Genomic DNA, 23,419 nt, shown 5'->3' on the forward strand with positions numbered 1-23,419 from the left:
TCTTAATGTCATTTTTCGATGTGGATGGTAGAAAATGGATGAAATAAAATTTAAACTAGATTTGTTTAACAACACAGCAATAAATACAATAATGATGTTATTATGAGGTGACATTGTATGAAGCACTTAAACTGATCTTTCATTTAATCAGTTGGTGGATTTGTTTTTAATTGTGTACTGAAACGATTGATAAAATGCACGGTCCTCGATTATGATTGGCTCTCCCACATTCAAACCCGGTGTAAAATACTCTATGAACACACAGCTGTGACTGTGTTACCGTAGCATCACTCATTCAGTCACCTATTGATTTCAAAATGTCAGATTTGTTGTGATTTGGGATTTTAGCATGGATAAGTAGTTGGAAGAGATAGAAAGAACAGGACAGGATGAAAAACACAAGTGTGAGAGAGAGAGAGATAGAGAGAGAGAAACTGAAGATTAGGATTAGCCTACACTTGTATTCAATGAATGCACACCAAACACCAAGATGTTGACAAAAAAGAAAGCATATAGGTTTTTTTTGTTTGAGTAGCCAGGGACTATGTCCTGTTGCTTTGTATGAATGACAAATCACAAAAAGGGACATCAAGTGAAAAAAGACAAGGGACAGATCAGGAATGGAAAATCAGATCAAATGGAATGCCACATATAAAATCATGAATAAGACCTCAAAATCCATCTGTCTGAACATGATATGCAGCATGCTTTACATACACACCTGTCTGGGTTATATACTGTAATATCTCTGATAGTCTCATAACAAAACCAGTTCTACTAAATGTAAAATGTAAATCAACATTGCCACACAATGTTAAGCACATCTAACCCATACTAATAATACTACCAGTGGGCAGTATTCAGCGTGGAGCAGTTTGGGGGTCAAGTGCCTTGATCAAGCGCACCTCAGCAATGCCCAGGAGATAAACTGACACCTCTCCAACTACCAGCCCACACTTTGTCCTGGTCCGTGCTGCGACCTAAACCGGCAACCACCGGTTCCCACGGCCTGAGCCACTGCCACCCCAGAATGAAAGAGGGAACACCGAGCCATCTGAATATTCTTACATCAAAATAGCTTTTGCCATTGACAAATTGCCATCATAATTGTGTTGATTTTTCCATGTGAATACACACATTTCCATTTGCAAAATTAAATTGGTCAAAAGTAATCAAATTATGCTTCAGGTGAGTGCAAGTGCTCGTTTGCTGCCGTGGCGACCAGGCACCTTAATGTGATTGTTTTGTCAGGTGAGTTGAAGCATCATTAACACCCCCTTCCTCCCACACCGGTGCCCCCCTCCTCCTGATAGACTAATGGGGTCATTAGCAAGAGACAAAAATCCCCGGGAACGTTTATCGGTACCGGTCTGATGTGGAAAACTGGGCCTGCAGCTGGAAAGCATCTGTGTCGGGAGGAGCCTGCATGTTAACCCGGTGACAAACCTCACAGCCAGGCCCTCCTCTCCCACTAAACATCAAAGCCCAGCTTCTGATTTTTACTCGCCCTTAATCAAGACACCAGGGATGGTAGCCTGCTTAGGATCCAGTACAATAGTAAACATTGTCTGTTCCGTGAAGCAAAGGGAAATCAAAGTCAGTCAAAGAGTCATGCATTGATATTCAAATAGTTATGCATCTTTGAGGCACTGATTTCAGGTTTTAAAAGACCAGAAAAACATGACACACAACTAGGACTGCTTTGATGTACCCATGTAAGATCCAGGTTTGATCCTGAATAACTATGCCTTTCATTAAAAGTGCATGCCGTTGTTTGGTAGAGCCTTTCTGGATGCTTGTTTGAATAATGTGGAATGAAAATACATCCAAACTACCCGCGATTCCTATATAATTGTCTCTCAAATATATTCAGAACATCACAAAGGTGGAAAGATATTCCCAAAAAGTCAAGGGTTTAGCATGAAAGTCCTTATCAGAGTCCTGATCTTGGCTTGACTTTTATTTCCTGTTTTTCTTTTTCAGTCAGTATTGTCATGTGCTGCATCTTTTGCTTTTTTAATGGCAGATATCTAACTTCGGGAAAAAACTTGAAAAAAAGGGCAAATGGCAAAACAACAAGTAAGGTAAGAACAGTGGCTTGATATGACCGACCCTTCGTATCCACACACGAGTTGGAAGGGACTAAATACTACAGAGAATTTGACCAAAACTCAACGAAACAGACAGATGAAGGAGTGGGGGTCGGCAGGAGAGCGCATCCCAGTGGGATGGATGGTTTCAAAGACAGAGAGGATCAAAGTATCGGAGATCCATTCCGGGTCAATGGAGCTGAGTTTCCGAGCGTTGCCCTCCGATTCCTGTCAAGCAGCTCTCCAGTCAGACACCCAGTGGGAGACAGACAAGGGGAGGAGGGTGTGAGGAGGTCGACACAGACAGAGGAAGAAAAGGACACCGGTGCTACGGCAATGCTCAAAGGCCAGCAGTCAATGAGTCTGAGAGGGAGGAAAGATGAGGACCTTACTCGTACAAACTTGAAGAAGAATTGAATTTTGGGAGAAATCTTGTTATCAAAAGAACAATCAACGAGGGGCTAATTCACCTCTGCGTGTATGGAGAGAATCCAGCACGTTTTTAGCCAAGATTAAAATGTGTGTAAACCTGGGAACCACAATGCTGCAGGACAGGACTTCTGAGACACACCCAGCAGGTATCAATGCCAGCTGCTATTAAAACTAAAAGGTATCTCCTTTGTTCCAGGAAGTTTGCCTGCATACAGACACCGGTCGAAGATGAATATGAACGTTCCTGACTTGCTTCACTCATCAAGTTAGCAATTTATTAAGCAGCATAAGTTGGGTGCTTTCTTTGTCTGCACAGCAGTTACAGAGCAAAATGAGCCAGTCAAGTTTTACTTAATTAATCCAAGAGTTGCCTCATATTAGACTGTTTTTCATAGGGTGCGTCCTTCATGTTTTTTAATGCAAATGGCCAAAATCAATTTTCTGTCCAGGGATAATAAATTAGACTATTTCCTCCCTTTAGGAAGAGGGCCAAAGTGAGAATGATACAGCAAAAGGCTGTAGATGCTTTGTCAGGACTGAGAGAGAGAGAAGGGAGGGTGTAGAGGGAATAAGAGCAGAAGAACAGAACACATTCTCACCTCAATGCACCAAATGCTTGGTCAGTGGCCCTAAGCACCTACTATGACGCTCTACATACCTCTTTAGTCTTGGACGGGTATGGGACTTCGGTGAGTCACATGACAAACAACACTAAAGATATGCAACTAGTGTTTATTGACACACATATCAAAGTTTGCAGCTTTGGAGCACTGACCAAATATTATGGGTGAAAACGTGTTGCTACATAATAATTGCACCACACACAAACATCAAACTCCTGACCGATAGTCTGGTTGGTTTGACACCTCCTCTCCCACGTCAGTTGGTCTGAGTGTGTATTAAGGACGCAGCTGTGTTAACATTGGAGTTGCAAGTCCGGTGCCTCAACTCAACACATTAAAGATTGCGTCAGATGCCAAGGAGCACTGACCAAGCTGCAGTATTTGACATGCTGGGAGTGAGAAAAGGGGAACACGGGAGCTTTTGATATATTCAGATTCCACATGTTATTGTAAGTGTGTCATGCAGTGTGGCTCTCGCACTGGTCAGGTCTTCGTGATCATGATCTCGATTTGTATTTCAGTGTACCATGAGAAATCTCTTGATAAAATAAGCAAAAGGCAACACAGAGGTGAACTTTATGATAGGGCATTTTCCTTTGGTTTCCTGAGAAATCACAGTAATGATGTTAACTAAATAAGATTTAGTGCAGCAATTTAGTGATATCCACACAGTTGTGGTCTTCACTGGTTCTTTCTTTTTTTAAATGAGAATGCCTAAAAGTCACGCAACAATTGAATGGATATGTTACTAGCAAAGGGAAAGTGAAAGACATAGACACATTGTAAATTAGATGGGAGGAGCGGGGATTATATTTTCTTCCTACTTCTCAGGGTGGATTTATCAAAGCACAAGGACTTATCATTTGAGTTTTGCTGCGGCGATATGCAAATCTGGTTTTATGGGTGAGGGGGCGTCCACATGGACTCTTAATGCACACATTTTTAAACTCCTTCAACCACTTATCTACTTCTCTGTCTGTATATCTCCAACTTTCTACCTGTTTCCCGTTTTCAGTATTCTTAAGAATTTACATCAATCTCTATTATCAGACCTCTCAGCTTTTTAATTCCTCGTTTCTCTCTCACGTTGCACTTTCTATTTTTACTCAAAAAAAAAAAAAACTTCTCACAGTACCTGTATTTTCTTCCTCCTTTCACCTCTCTATCTCTCTCTCTCTCTCTCTCTCTCTCTCTCTCTCTCTGTGGTGCTGAATAGGCAGATTAGCGCATGAAAAAGGCGGCTGAGAATACTGCTGCTCCTCTGTCTCTATTGATCCACTATCTAAGCACGAGAGAGAGAGAGAGAGAGAGAGAGAGAGAGAGAGAGAGAGAGAGAGAGAGAGAGAGAGAGAGAGAGGCCTAGAAGAATGCAACCCACAGTCTTTCATTCCTCAACAATTCCAATGCACCGAATTGAGAATTTGTACAGCCTGGTAAACCCATTAACCGCTGATTGAGTTCCATTTTATTTGAAACACTAAAAATATGAAACAACTGAGGCAGCAGGAGGGACAGACTGACAGGAGAATGATGACGTGAAACAGGCCGTGGACATGGAAGACTTGTGACTGGAGCCAAAAATAAGATCTTCTTCCCCATTTTTTTCTCCATCCATCCCTCGTTCACCAGGCTGACTGTCAGTCTTTCCTTTGCATCAGACAAACAGTCACTCAGTGGTCAAGCTGCTCCTCTTGTGCGAGTCGCTCGGAAGGCGTGCACCATGTGCAGCTTGTCCACTGCAATTTGTCTGACAACAGCTGTCAGCCGCTCTAACTCCAGTGAGTTGCTTCCCTTCGCTGTCACCGGCGGGACTCCTTGTTGGATTATTGAGCCGAGAACTGTGCAAAAATGATTCTTTCATCACAGAATGGAGTTTGGCTTTACACACAGCGATACATGTGTGTTATGCGAGTGTGTTTCCATCTTGCTAGATCAGAGCGGAGAACAAAGTCATACACGAGCTTAGAGACCTCCTCTGCTCATGCAGCTTGTAATCCCATCATACACACTGGTCTGCGGAGAGAGACAGAGAGGAATGCTGAGTTTGACACTCAGAGCTTAACTAAAGAAAAAAAACAAACAAAAAAGATTGTACTGCAGTAAAAATAGAAGCGTTGTTACAGGTGCACATGGCAAAGTACTGTTATGGCTATCTTGACGTTGTGCAACAACACCGATTGCACTTGGACGTTAATTATTGTTACGTTTATGCATGATTTACGCATTGCAAGTGAAAAATGCATGTCTGGTATCAGTTTTCCGCACTGATGATTGTTGAATATGTTCCTCGTCTCATCCAGGAGCCTGCACCATTGATTTTGGCTAGTCGGAATTAGATGACAAATAGATGTCTTTTTCGAAGTCTTGATTTTGTGATGCGTCATTGAATTTATGTCACATCATCACACATTCGATGCCATCGTTCCGAGTTATAACGGTAGCAGGCTAAGTGTGGTAGCCTAAACTTTCTCCTCCCCAGCCACATCCTCCAGCTCCTTCTGGGAGATCCCACGTCTCTCTCAGGCCACATGGGATATGCAATCATCATGCACCCTCTGATTTGGATGTAGCTGGAACCTAACCTCCAAAGGGAGGCAGCCTTGAGACATCCTGCTCAAACCCTCAAGCCAACTCATCTGGCTCCTTTCAACATGAGAAAGCAAAGGTTCCTGATGTCTTGCCTCTTCACCCTGTCCCTAAGGGTGAACCCAGCCACCCTGCAAAGGAAAGTCACGTTGGCCTTTCATATCTGAAGCAAGAGAGGAAAAAGATCAAACGAGACAGAGCGAGGAATATAGGTTGAGAAACTGGCAGCTGAGAAACATACATTGTAAGGCTGGTGCTGCAGTTGTAGCCCCCCCTCTTCTGAAATCAACATGGGTGTTTTTCTCCCTCCTACATATAAAGGGTCAGTTATTGGTAACTCCTCCGGGGAGGAGAGTGGAGAAGGAGGAGAAGAAAACAAAGGGAAGAAAGGGAAGACGGGGAGCTAAACTAGGCTCTCTCTCATCGAGGATTCCTCTTGAAGTGTCTCCCGCTGAGGGTGGGCGGAGCTACCCTGCAGTGGCTTTGCATTCATACATACGAACATCAATGGGGAACTGCTGTCTGACCCTATCCGGAGTGTTCTCTGGGGAGCATGGGTGGGAGGATGGAGGGGTAGAGGAGCCAGTGACTGGGGACGGATGTTGGGTGGGGATTTCTGTTATTTTTTGATAAGACTTTTATCATCTATTTGGTGTTTCATGTGATAACATGTTAACACCTGTGATCATGACTCTCTGATCACTAAACAAATACACAAGATGACAAAACCATCGACTCAAGGCTTCACACGCTGATCACCATGGAAGCTACTACATTGATTTGATGAGAAAAACAACAGAAGAGGCTGGAACCCCCCCCCCCCCCCCCCAGAGAGCAGCCTGACTAGAACTGACAAGCTTCTTATTGGCCCTAATTTCCTGGAAATTAGACTGCTGCTCCTCCTGTGATGAGCTAATGTCCAAAAAACACCAGCCCTTTCACTCTAATACATGGACACTGTCTTAAAGGAATTTAAATGTCTTAATCTGGTTTTATCTGCTGTTTTGTCATCTGAAATTGCAATGGCCTATAGTGTTGTCATGGTGAAAACATAAAGCAAAAAAATAGCTCCCGGTCTCTGTTCCAGTTAATGGTTGACGTTTTGGCTGAAGACTCAGTCATGGTTTAAATTTAAATCTGTGTTTTAGACCAGCTTGGCCCTCATCTTATAACAAGCATAACAAAAATAATTGCTACAATACCTGCTTGCATGCCAATGTCTCTAGCTTGCTTGCTAGACTTACAATATTCTTTTAAGGCTGATTTTTGAACGACAAATGTCTTGCATTTGAAATATTTCTATGTAGCAATTTTGATGGCATGTGGCACCTGAAATGGACTGCTGGCAGGTAGGAGCACAGCTCTAATAGCTGCTAATAGCACCACTATTCTACTATGAATAGGCTCGTCTGGTCTCATCTTGCCTGTTCATGTAAACACCAACGAGACTATCAGTCTCAAAGGGTTGTCCCATTTCAGAAATCAAGATTTCAACCACCACCCCTTGTAACTCTGAGGGGGAGCAAAGAGCGCTCGAGAACAAGGGGTCAGGGTTAAAATTAGAAAATTGTATTGGCCCTTTGTTACATCAGTTTTCTGCCTGTCTATTAATGTTACTCACATTAAAACATCTGACCCAGAATAGAATAAACAAATAAAGACGCCAGTAGGCATCTTACAACACATGAAATTATCCCCTAGTTTTTTGCATCATTACCATCTCCACTTTCTGTGACATTTCTACAACTCAGGCTGGAGTCAACAGTTGCAAAGTAACCACAAACAATATAATGGTCATAACAACTTTAACCCTGTGATTTAGCTACTATTAGACTTAGTAACTGGTGATGCTTTTTCAAGGCTTCTGATTCGGTCCAACATGAAGATCTTTCTAGCTTGAGAGAGGAAAAAATGCTTTTTTTTAAAAAATGCTTCATTTTCCGTCTGCTGTGCTTGTCTCTTCTGTCAGGTACTCGTCATGTTGAAGGCTTTGCTTCCTGTCTGGAGGAACAGAGGCCTCTCACACCTGCTCCAGTTACATACAGTACATTCACTGACAGCAGTCTCCCCAAAAGCTGCAGGGGAGAAGGTAAATAGAGAGAGAGAGAGAGCGGTCTGTAGGAGAGGCAGACTGAGGTGGAAGACGAGCTGGAGGGAGGGAAGATTGGCTCATGCTGACGGTGCATAACGCTCCATTCCTCGGTCGGGTCTGGGAGGAAGTGCTGCTGTCTTTTCACTGATTTTTACAGCCGTGGTGGTCGGCTGGAGCGAATGGGGGATATCGCATGTCAAACGTCTATAGCGGCAACATGAGCTCAGACTCTGGAAAGTCAGGATGTCTCATTTGGGGGAACAATTGATCCAACAGTAAAACCAGGACGGTCTAACCACATCAGACCTTCTGTAAAAGGTGCCATATGTCAAGAGTTTGTCTGAATAATTCATTATATTGCTGTGATATATGGCATGCTAATGCTGAAGGAAAAAAACACAGGGATTATTATATAAACTAGTTTGATTTTAATTATATGCTAGAAATAGTTGATCTGCAACATTTCTGTCATGTTGCTGCTTTTCTGATGTTTTTTCTGCTTTCTGCATTTGATATAAAAGAGTTAAGCACAACAAAAACCCTGTCCTGCCATGAAACAATGAAATGGCAACAGAAAGCAGTAGTTAAAAGAAAAAAAAAATCGATACTGCAGACCGTTCACTGATTTAGTCTAGAAAGTGACAGGAAACTGAAGAAAATTTAAAAAATGCCACTCACAATTTCCCAGAAATGTTCAAAACCCAAAGATATTCAGTAACAAAGACAAAAACAGAAATCTGAAACTAGAACCAGTCAATTAATCAATAAATGGTATCAGCACCAACATCTCAAATTGAAAGTCTGTTGACAGGAAGGACATATATTAATTACGTTAAACTGACCCTGTAAGTGAAAATATGTATAAATTATCTCTAAATGAAGTTGAGATGTGTAGGAGGTCACTCCCGACAGCCGAACACATCACAAACTTGCTTTGAGGGTTTGAGTCATGTTTGGCCTTCGCCTAATGTCAGCTGGTATCAGCTCCAGCCCGACCACAACCCTGAACGGGATAAGCGGTTACAGATAATGGACGGATGGATGAGTATGAGTCATGTTTGATTTTATTTAAAAGCGCTGCATATCGAAAAAATCTAATTTGTGTTTGAACATCCATCTAGAGAGGATGACTGCCCTGACTATTTGGCATTTCTCTCTTCTACAAACTTCTCGTAACTGTATGACAGACAAAATTGACGAGAAGGTCATATGTTTGATCCACAGGCAGACGAGAGTTTTGATAAATTGTATTTTAAAATGTTTTTGGGAGTCCAAATGTTTGTTACAAACTTGTTAATTTCAGCAGCATTTCTGTAACTATATTACATTTTATTGATTGACCTGCTTCACATTGAAATATACTCACTTAAATGCTACAATAGCAGTTATAGGGAACCTATAGTGTTAAATAAAATAGCTTGGTTTTCAGCACAGAGGAGGACTTCTGCCCAGCGGACCACCGAATCAATAGCAGGCCAATGTGTCCTTGTTTGATCTCCCGAAAGCACCATACTTTCAAGAACAGAATAATTATAGACAGTGGACAAATTAAATGTGCACTCCTTAAGTGTATGACTAAGTGAACTTGATGACATTGTGATTAATTGTGACGACTGCTGGAGCAAACGTCATGTAACTGCAGAGAAAAAACACGATCTTTAACAGCAACAACATGACTCAGACCAGAGAGTCATTACGTTCCTTCCCGTCTTTGCTTCAAATATGGAGACTCATCCTAAACCAGCCTTTAAGGGGCTTGAGTTGCTAGAGTAGCCATAATGGAATATCCTACCACAATGAAAGAGCAGGGCCGGTGCGTCAGCCCCTGGCCGCCTGCCATGTGGCTGGTCAATCAGTTTCGCCTCCATGTCGCCTGGCGCTGATTGAGCCGCTCCACTATCATAGCTGCTGCCTTTAGTGCCGATTCTGCTTCATCAATTCGCCCCTAAACCTCATCCAATCTGTTGTCTGTTCTGCACAGATCTGGTTTCATCTCTGAGAGCTGTTGTTTAGTATCCAACCTGAAGTCCACTGGTTCATTCAGTGGGGGTTCATTCAGTGGGGGTTCATATATGTCGGGGATTCATCCATGTTTTCTGTCATACATAGAGTTTTCCTACTTCTCGTTACAACCCTTCCCCTCCATCATGAACAAATATTATCAAAAATGTTCTCAGAGTTATTTTACGAAATCGAGGGAGAAATCAAGCCGTCATCGTAAGTATGAACCAGAAGTCCTCTGGCTGCAGACGAACGAATAGACTAATGATGACAGCGCCAGTCACATTTTAGTATGTTTACTCTGCTTTTGTTCAAACTGCCAGTGCCTGTTTTACATTTCAGCTGACGGGAAGCCGCCGCGAGGCACACAAGAAGCACCAGCTCGGTACATCTGGAGTCTTCTTTGACAGCTGCTGAAAACAGCTCAACTTGTAAAAGGATCCCAAATAGTGTGGAGTGTTTTCGTGAGCCTACAATCCCGGAGATGTGGGATAGACAGCTGACAGTTTGCAACAATGAACAGAAGACGGAGAAAGCACCAGTAAGAGCTGATATTTGTTACACTTAATCATAAAAAGGAACATTAGCTCTGTTAAGTGTCTGACAGTTGAACATAAATACTGCTGTCTGCTGATAGTGGCAGCTACTGCAGCTGGTCATATCCAAATTTCAACACAAAGCATGATTGCTTTTTCCCAATAAGAAAACATACTGTGCACCACTTTGAGCCAAGTTCACGCTACATGACTTTCAAAGTCATCGGATCGCTGCTATTCTGCACCACTTGCTGTTTTGAAGTCAATGTGGTTTTACATGACTAACTGGTGACACACTAGAAGATCATTCACCGCGAGGAATCCCCGATGAGGTCTCCAAACCGTTACCGTGGGCATGATCGTGCTTGTCGACTTTTTCTCTCAAGATAGCCTGTTTCCACACATTTTTACTCATTAATCATTCTCCTCAACAACTTTGGTCCGTGTTCCAAATGCAAAATATAGCCTGCACAGTTACAGGCAACCCCTCTCCAAGGTTTCCCCTCAACCTCTGTCTTGTCTCTCATTGGCTGTAACTCCCCAAAGACTTCCTGACTGGTCCAGATATTTAGGCTGCTACATATCTGGGACAAAGAACTGCTATCAGGGCAACAACCAATTAGAAGGCAACCCATAAAAAACACTACAGAAGTAGTTAAGGGAAAATATAGCACCAAATAAGTTTGAAACTATGCTGATGAACATACACAGAAGCTTCAGATATAATCGATGGGTTTCTGTGCAATGTCATGACAAGGATGAATATTCAACAGGGACAGAAAGTGACGCTTTTCACACAATTTCCTCTTTCAATATGCCAAATGATGCAGCTCAGTCAGTGCTTCAAAGCTTCAAACTACCAAACTCTATCTACCCTTCTAGGGTCGCTTTTCACGTGTCAGTCATAGTGTCAATATCCACATGCAGGAAAATAAAGTTTATGCAACACTACCACTTAGTAAGTTTTAGGAAAAAAACGTGGTTGACGTTACCGTAACTGACTAAATGACTAAATAGCAAGTGACAAACGAGACAATGGGATTCACGTTACTAACAACTGATTTACAACTCTTTATTAGTTTATAGTTTTGCTGGGACATGAACACCACTCTGCTGTACAAAAAGTCTGTGTTTGTTGGTGTATTATCACTTTTCTGCTGTTAGTGTCATTTCAGCTTTGGAGCTTTTGGCTCAGCGGCATTCGTTTGAGCTGCCGATCTGTCTGCAGTTGAGAGCTGCCTCCATCGACTTGCTGTCAAATAGGACAGGGCCAAATATCCTGGGAAGAACCCACAGTAGAGAGGGCTTTTGCTACCTGAATATACACGCACCCAGTAATGTTTGTAGACAAGAAACTGATAGCAAATGTGATAATTGCAGTCTTAGCTAGAATAGCATCACTATGTAACCTTTGGAAATCATCATTCCTCAAAATGGTCAGAATCTACACAAAGTGAAATGACACATCCTATATGTTGTTTTGCTGGGTGTATTTGTGTGAATCATACCAGACTGTCCCGGTGGAGGTATTCCAGATGGGACTCTGGGCAGATACAGCAGCACCGTCAGAACACCTGCTCTGCTTCCCCAACACGGCTCCATGGCTATGGGCTTTGGCACTGCCTGTACACACACACACACACACACACACACACACACACACACACATGGGATAAGGAAACAAACAAGTACACAATGAGTACACACTGGACTGTCTGAAGGATGTTGCAGAAAACCAGAGATGATGCTGCAATATCCAGATCCCTGCCGCCACCTCCCCCCGGATCAAAGCTCCCAGCTGGAGGAAGCAGCCTTTGGTGTGTGTACAGCTAATGTAGACAGGTAGGAGATCAATGTAGCTGTCTCTCTAGGTACGTGTGCAAATACACACGTTTAAACATCAGCCGTCGTATCCATTCTAAACATGCAGGTTTTTATATCCTCCCAGAGAAGACGCTTGGATCAAGTGAGATTTGTACCAGTCAAATAGTAAATTAATCTCCTTTCAAGTAAAACTCCCCACAGTGTTGTGCTCTTTAAGGTTATTTTTTGTAGTTTATTTAATTTTTAGCATTTGCAGATTCACCAAACAAAAAATGGAACTTTCGCTATGAAGTTAAACCGTTTTAAATGTATTTTCATGTGGATTTTTTCCCCAAAAATTGCTTGAACTATGAATATTATAATTAAATAAGAAATCAGATGTAATAAAAATAGCCATCCCGATACTATAACAACCATCCTTCACAGTGCCTTTGGGACTGGCATATTGTATATACCGTGTCTTACTGTCTGTAGAATGATATTTAATGGCTGGGATAGTGTTTCGAGGATGGGAGTCATTGAGCCATCGATCCGGTTTGACCCTTCTGCCTCTCTGTACCGCAGAGGTCACAGAGATAGACCCTGTGGTCTGTGGGGAAGTGAGACAGACACACACACACACACACTCACACAAACACTGCAAACAGTATGCGTAAAGAGAAATATACGTAAAGAGCTCTAGCATCTTCTCTTTTCCTCCTTAGACATCACGTCAGGGTTTAACATACATATTTTAACCCCAGTTAATTCCCTGTTTTTCCCTCATCTTTATTGTTTCTGATCCCCTTCCTCCTGTTTACAGATGGACAGGCCCAAGTGCCCAACATGTGGCTATTGTGTTGTAATGTATTGTTGTTGTGTTGCAGATCTGATGGACCAAGCCTGTCTCCTTCATATTACATTTAGGCTACATGAATTGAATTGAATTGTTTATTGATCCACATCAGCTACCTCATCCACAGACGAGAGCAAAATTACAAATTCCAACTTGTCATTTTTAGACATGAGCATGCATTCATACAGCATACAACACAAAGAAAAAGATAAAACAGAGGAAATGAAAATCATTACTTGATTTAAGGTTAAATTCTATTCGGATCAACCCATAGTCATAGTACCCTTATGCACTTATGACATCCACAAGAAAAGGTACATAGCCTCTTTTAGAAGAGGAGGAAAAAAACAATCATGTAACACCTTGTGTAAACAAATACAATTATTTTAAAGGCCATCTTACTTCTTTCATTAACCAAAAACGTGATAAAGAATCCCATGCTACCATTGCTCTGTAATGCAGTGTACTCTGCCCAGCCCCTGTTCTATAAGCAGGTAACAAAAATCTCCTCCTTGATGATTGCCATGTAGAGTATTTGTGTCTATCACAAGAAAACATTAAACTATTAAATAAACTAACAGGACTCTTTGTTGTTATATTTCTGACAAAACTAACAAGAGAGTAGTGTAACCTACCTTTAACTGGTAACCTATTCAGGTTATTAAGCATCTCACATACTCTAGTTCTATATGAGCAGTTGAGCAGCAGCAGCTTTGTTTTGAGCTACCTGTAGCCTATTAAGATTATTTTCAGATGTGTTAGACCATTAATCAAGCTGAGATAGGACTAAGGTTTGCATTAATTGTTTAATCAAGCATCCTGGTAAATATGTCCTACAATATCGAACTGCAGCCATCCCTCTACCCATTTTCTTTACTATTTCATCTACACTCAACAAAAATATAAACGCAACACTTTTGTTTTTGCTCCCATTTTTCATGAGATGGACTTAAAGATCTAAAATTCATTCCAGATACACAATATTACCATTTCTCTCAAACATTGTTCACAAATCAGTCTAAATGTGTGATAGTGAGCACTTCTGATTTGCTGAGATAATCCATCCCACCTCACAGGTGTGCCACATCAAGATGCTGATCTGACATCATGATTAGTGCACAGGTGTGCCTTAGACTGTCCACAATAAAAGGCCACCCTGAAATGTGCATTTTTTTGCTTTATTGGGGGTCTGGGGACTCAGAACCAGTCAGTATCTGGTGCGACCACCATTTGCCTCATGCAGTGCAACACATCTTCTTCGCATAGAGTTTATCAGATTGTCAATTGTGGCCTGTGGAATGTTGGTCCACTCCTCTTCAATGGCTGTGCGAAGTTGCTGGATATTAGTGGGAACTGGTACACGCTGTCGTATACGCCGGTCAAGCACTGCCCAAACATGCTCAATGGGTGACATGTCCGGTGAGTATACTGGCCATGCAAGAACTGGGACATTTTCAGCTTCCAAGAATTGTGTACAGATCCTTGCAACATGGGGCCGTGCATTATCTTGCTGAAACATGAGGTGATGTTCATGGATGTATGGCACAACAATGGGCCTCAGGATCTCATCACGGTATCTCTGTGCATTCAAAATGCCATCAATAAAATGCACCTGTGTTCTTCGTCCATAACAGATGCCTGCCCATACCATAACCCCACCACCACCATGGGCCACTCAATCCACAACATTGACATCAGCAAAGCGCTCACCCACACGACGCCACACACGCTGTCTGCCATCTGCCCTGAACAATGTAAACCGAGATTCATCCGTGAAGAGAACACCTCTCCAACGTGCCAGACGCCATCGAATGTGAGCATTTGCCCACTCAAGTCTGTTACGGCGACGAGCTGGAGTCAGGTCAAGACCCCGATGAGGACGACGAGCATGCAGTTGAGCTTCCCTGAGACGGTTTCTGACAGTTTGTGCAGAAATTGTTTGGTTATGCAAACCAATTGTTTCAGCAGCTGTCTGAGTGGCTGGTCTCAGACAATCTTGGAGGTGAACCTGCTGGATGTGGAGGTCCTGGGCTGGTGTGGTTACACGTGGTCCGCGGTTGTGAGGCCGGTTGGATGTACTGCCATATTCTCTGAAACGCCTTTGGAGACGGCTTATGGTGGAGAAATGAACATTCAATGCACGAGCAACAGATCTGGTTGACATTCCTGCTGTCAGCATGCCAATTGCACGCTCCCTCAATGCTTGTGGCATCTGTGGCATTTTGCTGTGAGACAAAACTGCACATTTCAGAGTGGCCTTTTATTGTGGGCAGTATAAGGTACACCTGTGCACTAATCATGATGTCAGATCAGCATCTTGATGTGGCACACCTGTGAGGTGGGATGGATTATCTCAGCAAAGCAGAAGTGCTCACTATCACACATTTAGACAGATTTGTGAACAATGTTTGAGAGAAATGGTAATATTGTGTATCTGGAATGAATTTTAGATCTTTAAGTCCATCTCATGAAAAATGGGAGCAAAAACAAAAGTGTTGCGTTTATATTTTTGTTGAGTGTACATGGCTCGTCCAGGACATTCGGCTGTCAATCAGCACACCAAGTAGTTTAACTTATGTGACCTTGTTCTATTTCTTTGTCATCAATATCTGTTAATATTGAAAAGTGGTTCTAAACAACTCCCTTGCGGCACTCCACAGCTCATAACCCTCATTTCTGAAAAAAACCCATTAGTATACAGTATAGTATTTCCTATTTGTGAGGTAACTTTTGATCCAGATAACAGAACCCCTATCAAATCCATAACAGTGTAGTTTATTCACTAATAATCTATGGTCAATAATATTAAAAGCAACACTGAAATCTAATAAAACAGAACCAACTATCTTACCTGCATCTATTTATTTCAGCTATTCATCATTTTGGTTAGTGCAGTAGCTGTGGAGTGCCCCTTCCTGTATGCATGTTGATGAGCTGTGTTCAAATCAGTTATACAGAAAAAATGTTGTATTATTGTACTCATATACTATTCTTTCCATGATTTTGCTTAGAGTGGGTAGAATGCTTATTGGTCTACTATTTTTCATACATAATAATTCAACCACATATACTTTGAATGAAATGTAATTGCTCCCTAGATTCATGATGATGTATTTTCCACTCTAGGAAGTGCTCCTTTTTATACTGCGCCACATGACTGTGACTTGTGCCCAGCATCACCTTGAGGCTACTAAAAGACGTTGTTAAGGAAAATATCTTAACAAGAATGGTTCCGATTATTGCCTTTATGCTAGAGCCAAGTGTTGTGAGTTTAAACACAACCCAAAAAAGCTGCATGCAGATATTATGGAAATGATTATGGTTTTGAGATATATTTCCTCATGTTTTTATGTATTCCTGCATGGATTTTTGAAGCTTCTGGTTCTTTTAAGTGTTTGCATTTTGTGAATCTGTTTTTTTTACCTGATCAAGAACGGTGCTATAAAGATTGAATGTCCTTTAAGACATAAAAATTATCTTCTTATTCATATTTGCTCAGATTTATGTAGATTTTCTGTTCATTGCTGTAAAGTAAAAGTTTTGCATTTCACAGCACAACTCTGTCAAACGGTATAAATACTCTTTAAAGCTTAAAGTCACTTTGGCAGAAAAAAACATCAGTGTTCAATAACTGCAAATAAAGATTTAAAAGAACATGTCTGTCAAAATACTTAATTACTCAGGGTGACCTCCAATTCTAACTCAAAAATGAGGAATTGTGGAAAAGACAATTTAAAACTGGATACAATAATTACATACAGCAGCACTCAGCAGGCATGTAGGCTTTACAGAGGAATTAGAGGACACATCAACACAGTAGGGTGGTGTCAGAGTAGGTATCAACTTAACAAAACAACAGTACTGGAACTCCTTGGTTGAAACACACACACACACACACACACACACACACACACACACACACACACACACACACACACACACACACACACATACACACACGTAAACATCCCCTCCAGTGCTAATAGGTTTAAGTGCTGGAGCGTACAGCATAATTAGAGGCGAGAGGCTCCCCTGTTTGTGTTTTCGGAGTGTCAGGAAATGATGAATTCCCTACTAACAGACACAAACACACAAACACACACACACACACACACAATTGACTCTGTAACTAGAACTTCCTATTAGCACGCAACTTTGTCCTGCTTGAGATAATACGCAGACAAAACAATGAGTCATCCTTTTCTCAGTTCGAGAATGAAGAGGATAAAATGGGGATGAGAGAAATGATGTCAAATGAATAACAGGTGTTTGACAGTTCCATGCACAAGAAACTCATGTCCACGCTCTTACTTCATGGTGGAAACTGTAAGAATGGTTTCCAAAGCAACAGTACTTTAGTTTGTGTGTGTGTGTGTGTGTGTGTGTGTTGTCACGACTCTCTAGTTCCTTTGATCGACAGTGCACATTATCAAAGTAAACATCACGTTTACGAGACACTATTTCCTCCTGGAAATGAGCAGTTAGTTGTGAGTTAATGGTCATTCAAATTCACACATATGTAAACTGTCAAGATACCTGCAGAGCAATGAGTCAAGAATCAAAACAACAACAAAAAAAGGCTTGTCTATGAATGTTGCTCAATGAATGTAGGTGAATCTATTGCAGCCACCAATCAAATTAAACAGGTTTAAATTGATATACATGACATTTTGACATTATTTGAAATTACATTTTCAAGATGGCATAAAAAAAATGCCTATTGGAGGTATCAGCATATTTTTGTGTTTGATATATGAGGTATAAAACAATGAACAAGGTTGTTCATTTCTCACTATATTGGCATATTTAAGGACCAGAGGTGTCAAAAGTACAGGCATTCTATACTCGAGTACAGATACTTTTGTACAAAAAGTATACCGTAGAAGAACTTATTCAACTTCTTTACTCAATTAAATGTGAAAAGGTGCAGGCTCTCAAAGGTACTAAAAAGTATTCCTATGATGAACATTTCTGCTCATTTTTTACTTGCAAATCGAAAAACCCCTGATAATTCCAAGCCTGTTTTGAAAATGTACGGAGTAGAAAGTACAGATATTTGTTTTAAAATGTAGGGAGTAAAAGAAAAAAGTTGTCAGAAAAATAACTATTGAAGGGAAAAAAGTACAGATGCCTAAAAATTCGACTTCACACAGTATTTTGTTAATTCCCACCTCTGTGAAGGACTAAGTAGAATGCATTGCCCACCCATAAAACTTTGAAAGCATTTCAATTAATGAAATGCTCTCTTGCTTACATTGTCTTCAGTCCGTCATGTCCTCTGTTATTGCTGCATTGACACTGTTCCTCTGAGAGCAGTGACGTCACACTACTGGTCACAGTCAAAAGCCACAACACAACTTTAATAGAGCAACAAACTATTTCTACTCACACTCTTCATTAGAAGCAGCAATGGACCTACTTGTCAATATGTTTCACGCAAACACACGGTCGTTGAAGAGCTGATGTATACGTGTACTTACATGAGCAGGTCGACCCCCCCATGGACCATTTCATCTCAATGGTTAATAACAGGCTGCTTAGCTAAATGACTAATCTAACAGCAGAAATGTGTGTCTGTGTGTGTGTGTATGTGTGTGTGTGTAAGAATCTTTATATGTTGTGTTTGTGCCAGCGCATTGTGTGAGTAAGTGTGTGTATGTGTGTGTGTGTGTGTGAGAGAGAGAGGAGAGAGCAAGAGTAAATGATGAAGCACAGCCAGTGCGATGTTAAGACTGTAAGAGCTTTCTCTGGCTCCTTTCCCAACCTAATTACAGTAAGTGAGAGAGAGAGAGAGAGAGAGAGAGAGAGAGAGAGAGAGAGAGAGAGAGAAAGAGAGAAAGGGGGGTAGAAATGAACATAGAAGAAAAAGAGTGAGGGGTGAATAGAGAGAGTCAGGTGGTGGCGTCCAGGTACATTTAAGTCAATAGTAAAATCCTGCTGAGCTGTCTGTCCAGTATAAAAGCTTCCTCAGCTGACAGCCACTAAGTAGAGCTGAAGAGAACAGAGGTTCTGACCTGAAGGAGAGAGGGAAAGAGTGTAAGGTCTCTCTATCTCTCCTTTTATATATATTTTAAAATACCAATGCCACTTAAGGCCAGACAACAGTTTTTGCTGACTGTGTGCAATGTTGAAATTGGCCTTGGCACGGCTGATATCAGACCTTCGTTCTATGAAAAATGAGCCAGAAAGAAGTTGTTTATATATTTTTTTGTGGTTTGGTGCCATCTTTAGTGAGTGCCAGTTTTTCAAAACATATTAATAATTCTTATTATTGAGCATGGCACGCTGGTGTAGCAGTTAGCACTGTCGCCTGGCCCGATGTCAGCTGGGATCAGCTCCAGCTGCCCCGCGAGTCTGAATAGATCAAGCGGTTACAGATAATGGATGGAAGGACGGATTATTATGGATGGAGTCTGTGTTATAGTGCGTACAGGTATATTCGTTCTGCAATCTGTTCTATACAACAACCCCTCCCAGTGTCCGGATGGTTTGTGGAAACACATTAAATCCCCTTGTCTACAATTTATTATAAACATACTGTATATATATATATATATATATATGTATACATATATATATATATAGAACCTGCACGCAGCACTTGCTTAGCTTTATAACAATAATCATAACACTTTATGAAGCATTTTATAATGATTTAGAACTGTAACTCACTCACTAACATTTTATTTTTGAAAGCATTCTGTATTGTAATTAAAAATGCTGTTAAACATCATAATCATTTTAGAATGCCCTATCATCACTGTCAAAAATGATTTATTTATTATTTTAAGTGTGTATTTTAATAAAAAATATATAAGTAAATAATAATCATAACATATTGTAAAAAGGGTATGGGAATTATAATATACTGTGTTCCCTGCAAAAACAATGTCAGTGAGCGTCCCATGATGTGAGGATTATTATGATTATTATAAAGCACAATGCATAAGTTGACCATTGCATATTATGTTGTATTTATATTACGTGATATTATAATTACAGAAATTATAAAACGGCATGTAGACATATGCATCATAGAAAGTGATTTTTTTTTATGAATGTAACCATTTCTGCCTCCCCTCTATGCACTGAAAAAGCAAAAAGCACTACAGCGTGATCTTATTAAGTCGTACTCAGCTGCTGACAACCGCCGTGGATCAGCTGACTGCCATCAGCTAGCGAGTAACATCCAGTCACACTCACACAGATGTACGAGGTGACCTTTGGAAGGCGACAGCTCTTACTACGACACTCATGTTGCTCCCACCACCTCCTCCTCCTCCTCCTCCTCCTCACGTGCTACGGCCTTCAGTAATGTTGACTTGGATGACAACCTCATGGCCACCATCTGCTAATGGAGCTAAATACTTGTTGCTTCTTAAAGAATCCTCAAAGTTTGTAGGTGTGCCTCTGACCACAGCTAACATCACTGGAGCGTCATGGCAGCATGGTCACACTATAAGCTTATCTGGGTGCGTTAGTGAAGTGTGAATTTATCATTGTGTCGGTCCTTTTTGGTCATGTTTGCTTCAACATGGTTTTTGTCGTACAGAAGAAAAGCAAAAGCTTCAGTTACGTCAATGAATCAAGATGCAAGTGGTGCTGGCTAAAAGGTTGCCTACAACTGAGGTGTTTTTTTCTTTGACTGTAAAACAGCCAGAAAAAAGGAAACTCAGACAAGGTCACTGTTTTCCCTTCTTTCTAATGCATTAGTGGCCCGTCCATTTTTTTCATTTGTCAAAAATAACAACCAGAGAAAAGAGGAAAAATGTGTTTCATAAGAAAGCGAGGCCATTCCACAAAGTGTCGGTCTCACCTCTCTCCTTCTTTTATGTGCCCTCCTCACTGCTTCCTTCCTCCTCCTCACTTCTTTTCCTCCACATAGCATGCCTTTTTGCCTCTTGTTCCCATCTCAAACACACAGTAGTGGCAAAAAAAGAGGGTTCATCCCCTAATTTCTGGAGGTACCATTAGGTGATTCCTTGGCTCTCCGGGCATCACTTTAGCTGTTCCTTGGGGCTGTACTTTTCTTTTACTTAAGTGCCTGACCATTCATTTGACGGACGCGTGACTGTTCCTTTTAATGGCCCAAGGGATTTTACTTTTTTGCACATTTGACAGCCGACTTATTCTCCATTGACAAAAAGCCACGGGTTATCTTTTGTAAATGGTTGGGCTTGCTGTTCAGTACAAATGTGTGGGAGGCGTCTCGGTCGCCCCTCTCTCTCCTCCTCCTCTCTCCTTTTCTACCTTCTCTCTTACCGTGTCAGCCTGTCAGGACTTTGACCGTGACTTGTCAAGTTACATTAGCCTATCACTTTAAGTTAACGTTAGCTAACTTCTAACCAACTACACTGACAAAGAAACACAGCCCTGGTTGCACATGTGTGTACCCTGGATGAGCAATGTGGTCAACTGAGCAGCATTTACAGTTTACCATATAGAAATGGTCTGAGGCCAGAGAAGGCACAGGATTATTTCCCTCTGAATAGATGAGTTCTGTCTCCTTTTTCATCTCTGAAGCAGTTGCCTCTTACAGTTTTCTAGTAAATGTCTGTACTGGACGTAGCGGTACAAAATCACAGTTGTGGTAAAGTGCAAATTCCTAAACCAACCATCCAGATAAGCTCATAATTTACTGGTGGACAGCAAGCTCGGCCCACACATACAAGCTTAACAGAAAAGTGGGGAAGGGTTGGTTGTTTGTAATGAGCAGTGGCCACTGACAGAGAACAGACAACTATATAATGGTATTTGATTAAACTTTCAAAATGTGCTAACTTCAGACTGCTTTATATGGAACAGAAACAGATAGTTTTCACCAGGGATTGAGTTTAAGTTAAAATGTTTTCAATAACATTAAATTAAGTTGGAGATCAAAGAGGACAATGACACCAAATTGAAGAATTTATAAATGTATATGCATTTGAATCATTCTGATTGGCTTTCAGAATCCTGACGTGAGCAAAACAACTTGTATGTACGACATACAACTCTGCTAAATGCCCGAAATGTAAATGTAAATATCTTTGTAAAGGGTGAGATGATCCACTTTTTCAAATTTTTAATATCTGGGAATTATTATTGACTCTCACCCGTCCTTTAAGAAACACATGAAAGAGGTGTGTAAAGCTGTAGAATTTACTCTAAGGAATGTTAGATCCAAAACCAGCTAGAGGCAGAAAAACAGTTCGCTAGTGTTATTTAGTGTACAAAGTAATCAATGATCTCGTTCTTCCCCTATTAAAGTTCAGATCAAAGCACTCATATGATAAAAGATCATCGAACTTTGACTGCGATGCTAAATAGATCTACTGAGGCTGATCAGCCTTCTCTATTACAGCAAAACACTATTGGAGCTGCAGCCTTACTGCTTATAAATTCAAGATGAAATCATTGCTAAAATGCACCTGATCAAATAGACATCACGCAAGAATGCAAACAATTGACCTATCATGCTTTTTTGGTGTGCCACCTTAATGTTGCTGCTGCTGATTATTTTTTAATTTAATGTCTTTAAATGTGTTTTACAACAATGTTTATTTTGTAAAATGTCCTCCCCAGAGACAACATATGTATATGAGCTTGAAAGTAACTCTGATACAGCTAACAAGCTGTGCAATGTTCTCGACAAATATTATTAAATAGAATAAAATAAATACATACTTAAAATAAATTATAATTTAAAAAAAGAAAAACCTAAAGTGGCTTAGAATTTCCAAATAACGTATATGTCATATGTATTAATCAGTTGGTAAACTACATTTAAGACATTAATTCATTGTCCTCTTGAGTAGTGATCATTGACACCATTAACACCTTTGAGCAGTAGGTCTGGTTCTCTCTTCAGGTGACAGGGTTCTGGTGCGTTACTACTTGCATCAGAGTACTTTTTTCATCCTCCTCTCCATTGAGAATTATTACTGGAAGTTATGAACAAGCACTAATGTATTTGCATCCATCATCTTTATTATAGAGTCCCATATGGAGAGGGGCGTTATATCTTTCCACAGGCTGAATACTCAATAACAAGTAGCACTGGTGACGTCAAATTTTTGCTTCCAAAGAGAATGAGAACGAGCCAAGAGAGTCATTAGGTTTTGTTGTTTTAGTTGTTACCTATTAATGTGTGAGGCTGCTGTGAAATATATTACAATTTTAAAAACCTGATGAAAACTGAAAAATAGAAGACATCAACATCCCTGATTTGCAGATTGAATAAAGACAGAGGGAGACACAGGGACATAAATAATATGTATGGAACTGGGTTAGATAGTTCATTTGGGTTGTTGTTTTGAATAATAAAGATTCACTGGAATATTTCAATGGTTAGTGAGGTAATAAATCGACTGGTGGGCCTCACAGTGTTGTTAGGTCTGACCTGTTGAACAGGCGAGCAA

The 23,419-nt window shown here is 40.8% G+C and overlaps 1 protein-coding gene across 2 annotated transcripts in view; it reads right to left on the reverse strand.

Moving 5' to 3' along the window:
* atrnl1a (attractin-like 1a) overlaps window positions 1-23,419 on the reverse strand; it is a 248,380-nt gene that overhangs the window by 3,630 nt on the left and 221,331 nt on the right. For both annotated transcript variants that reach the window (XM_084020523.1, XM_084020524.1), the window contains one exon: window positions 11,869-11,983. In XM_084020523.1, the coding sequence (XP_083876649.1) occupies window positions 11,869-11,983 (115 nt within the window). The remainder of the gene's footprint in view (window positions 1-11,868; window positions 11,984-23,419) is intronic.

The sequence above is a fragment of the Eutrigla gurnardus genome (assembly GCF_963514095.1).
Source record: "Eutrigla gurnardus genome assembly, chromosome: 11".
NCBI lineage: Eukaryota > Metazoa > Chordata > Actinopteri > Perciformes > Triglidae > Eutrigla > Eutrigla gurnardus.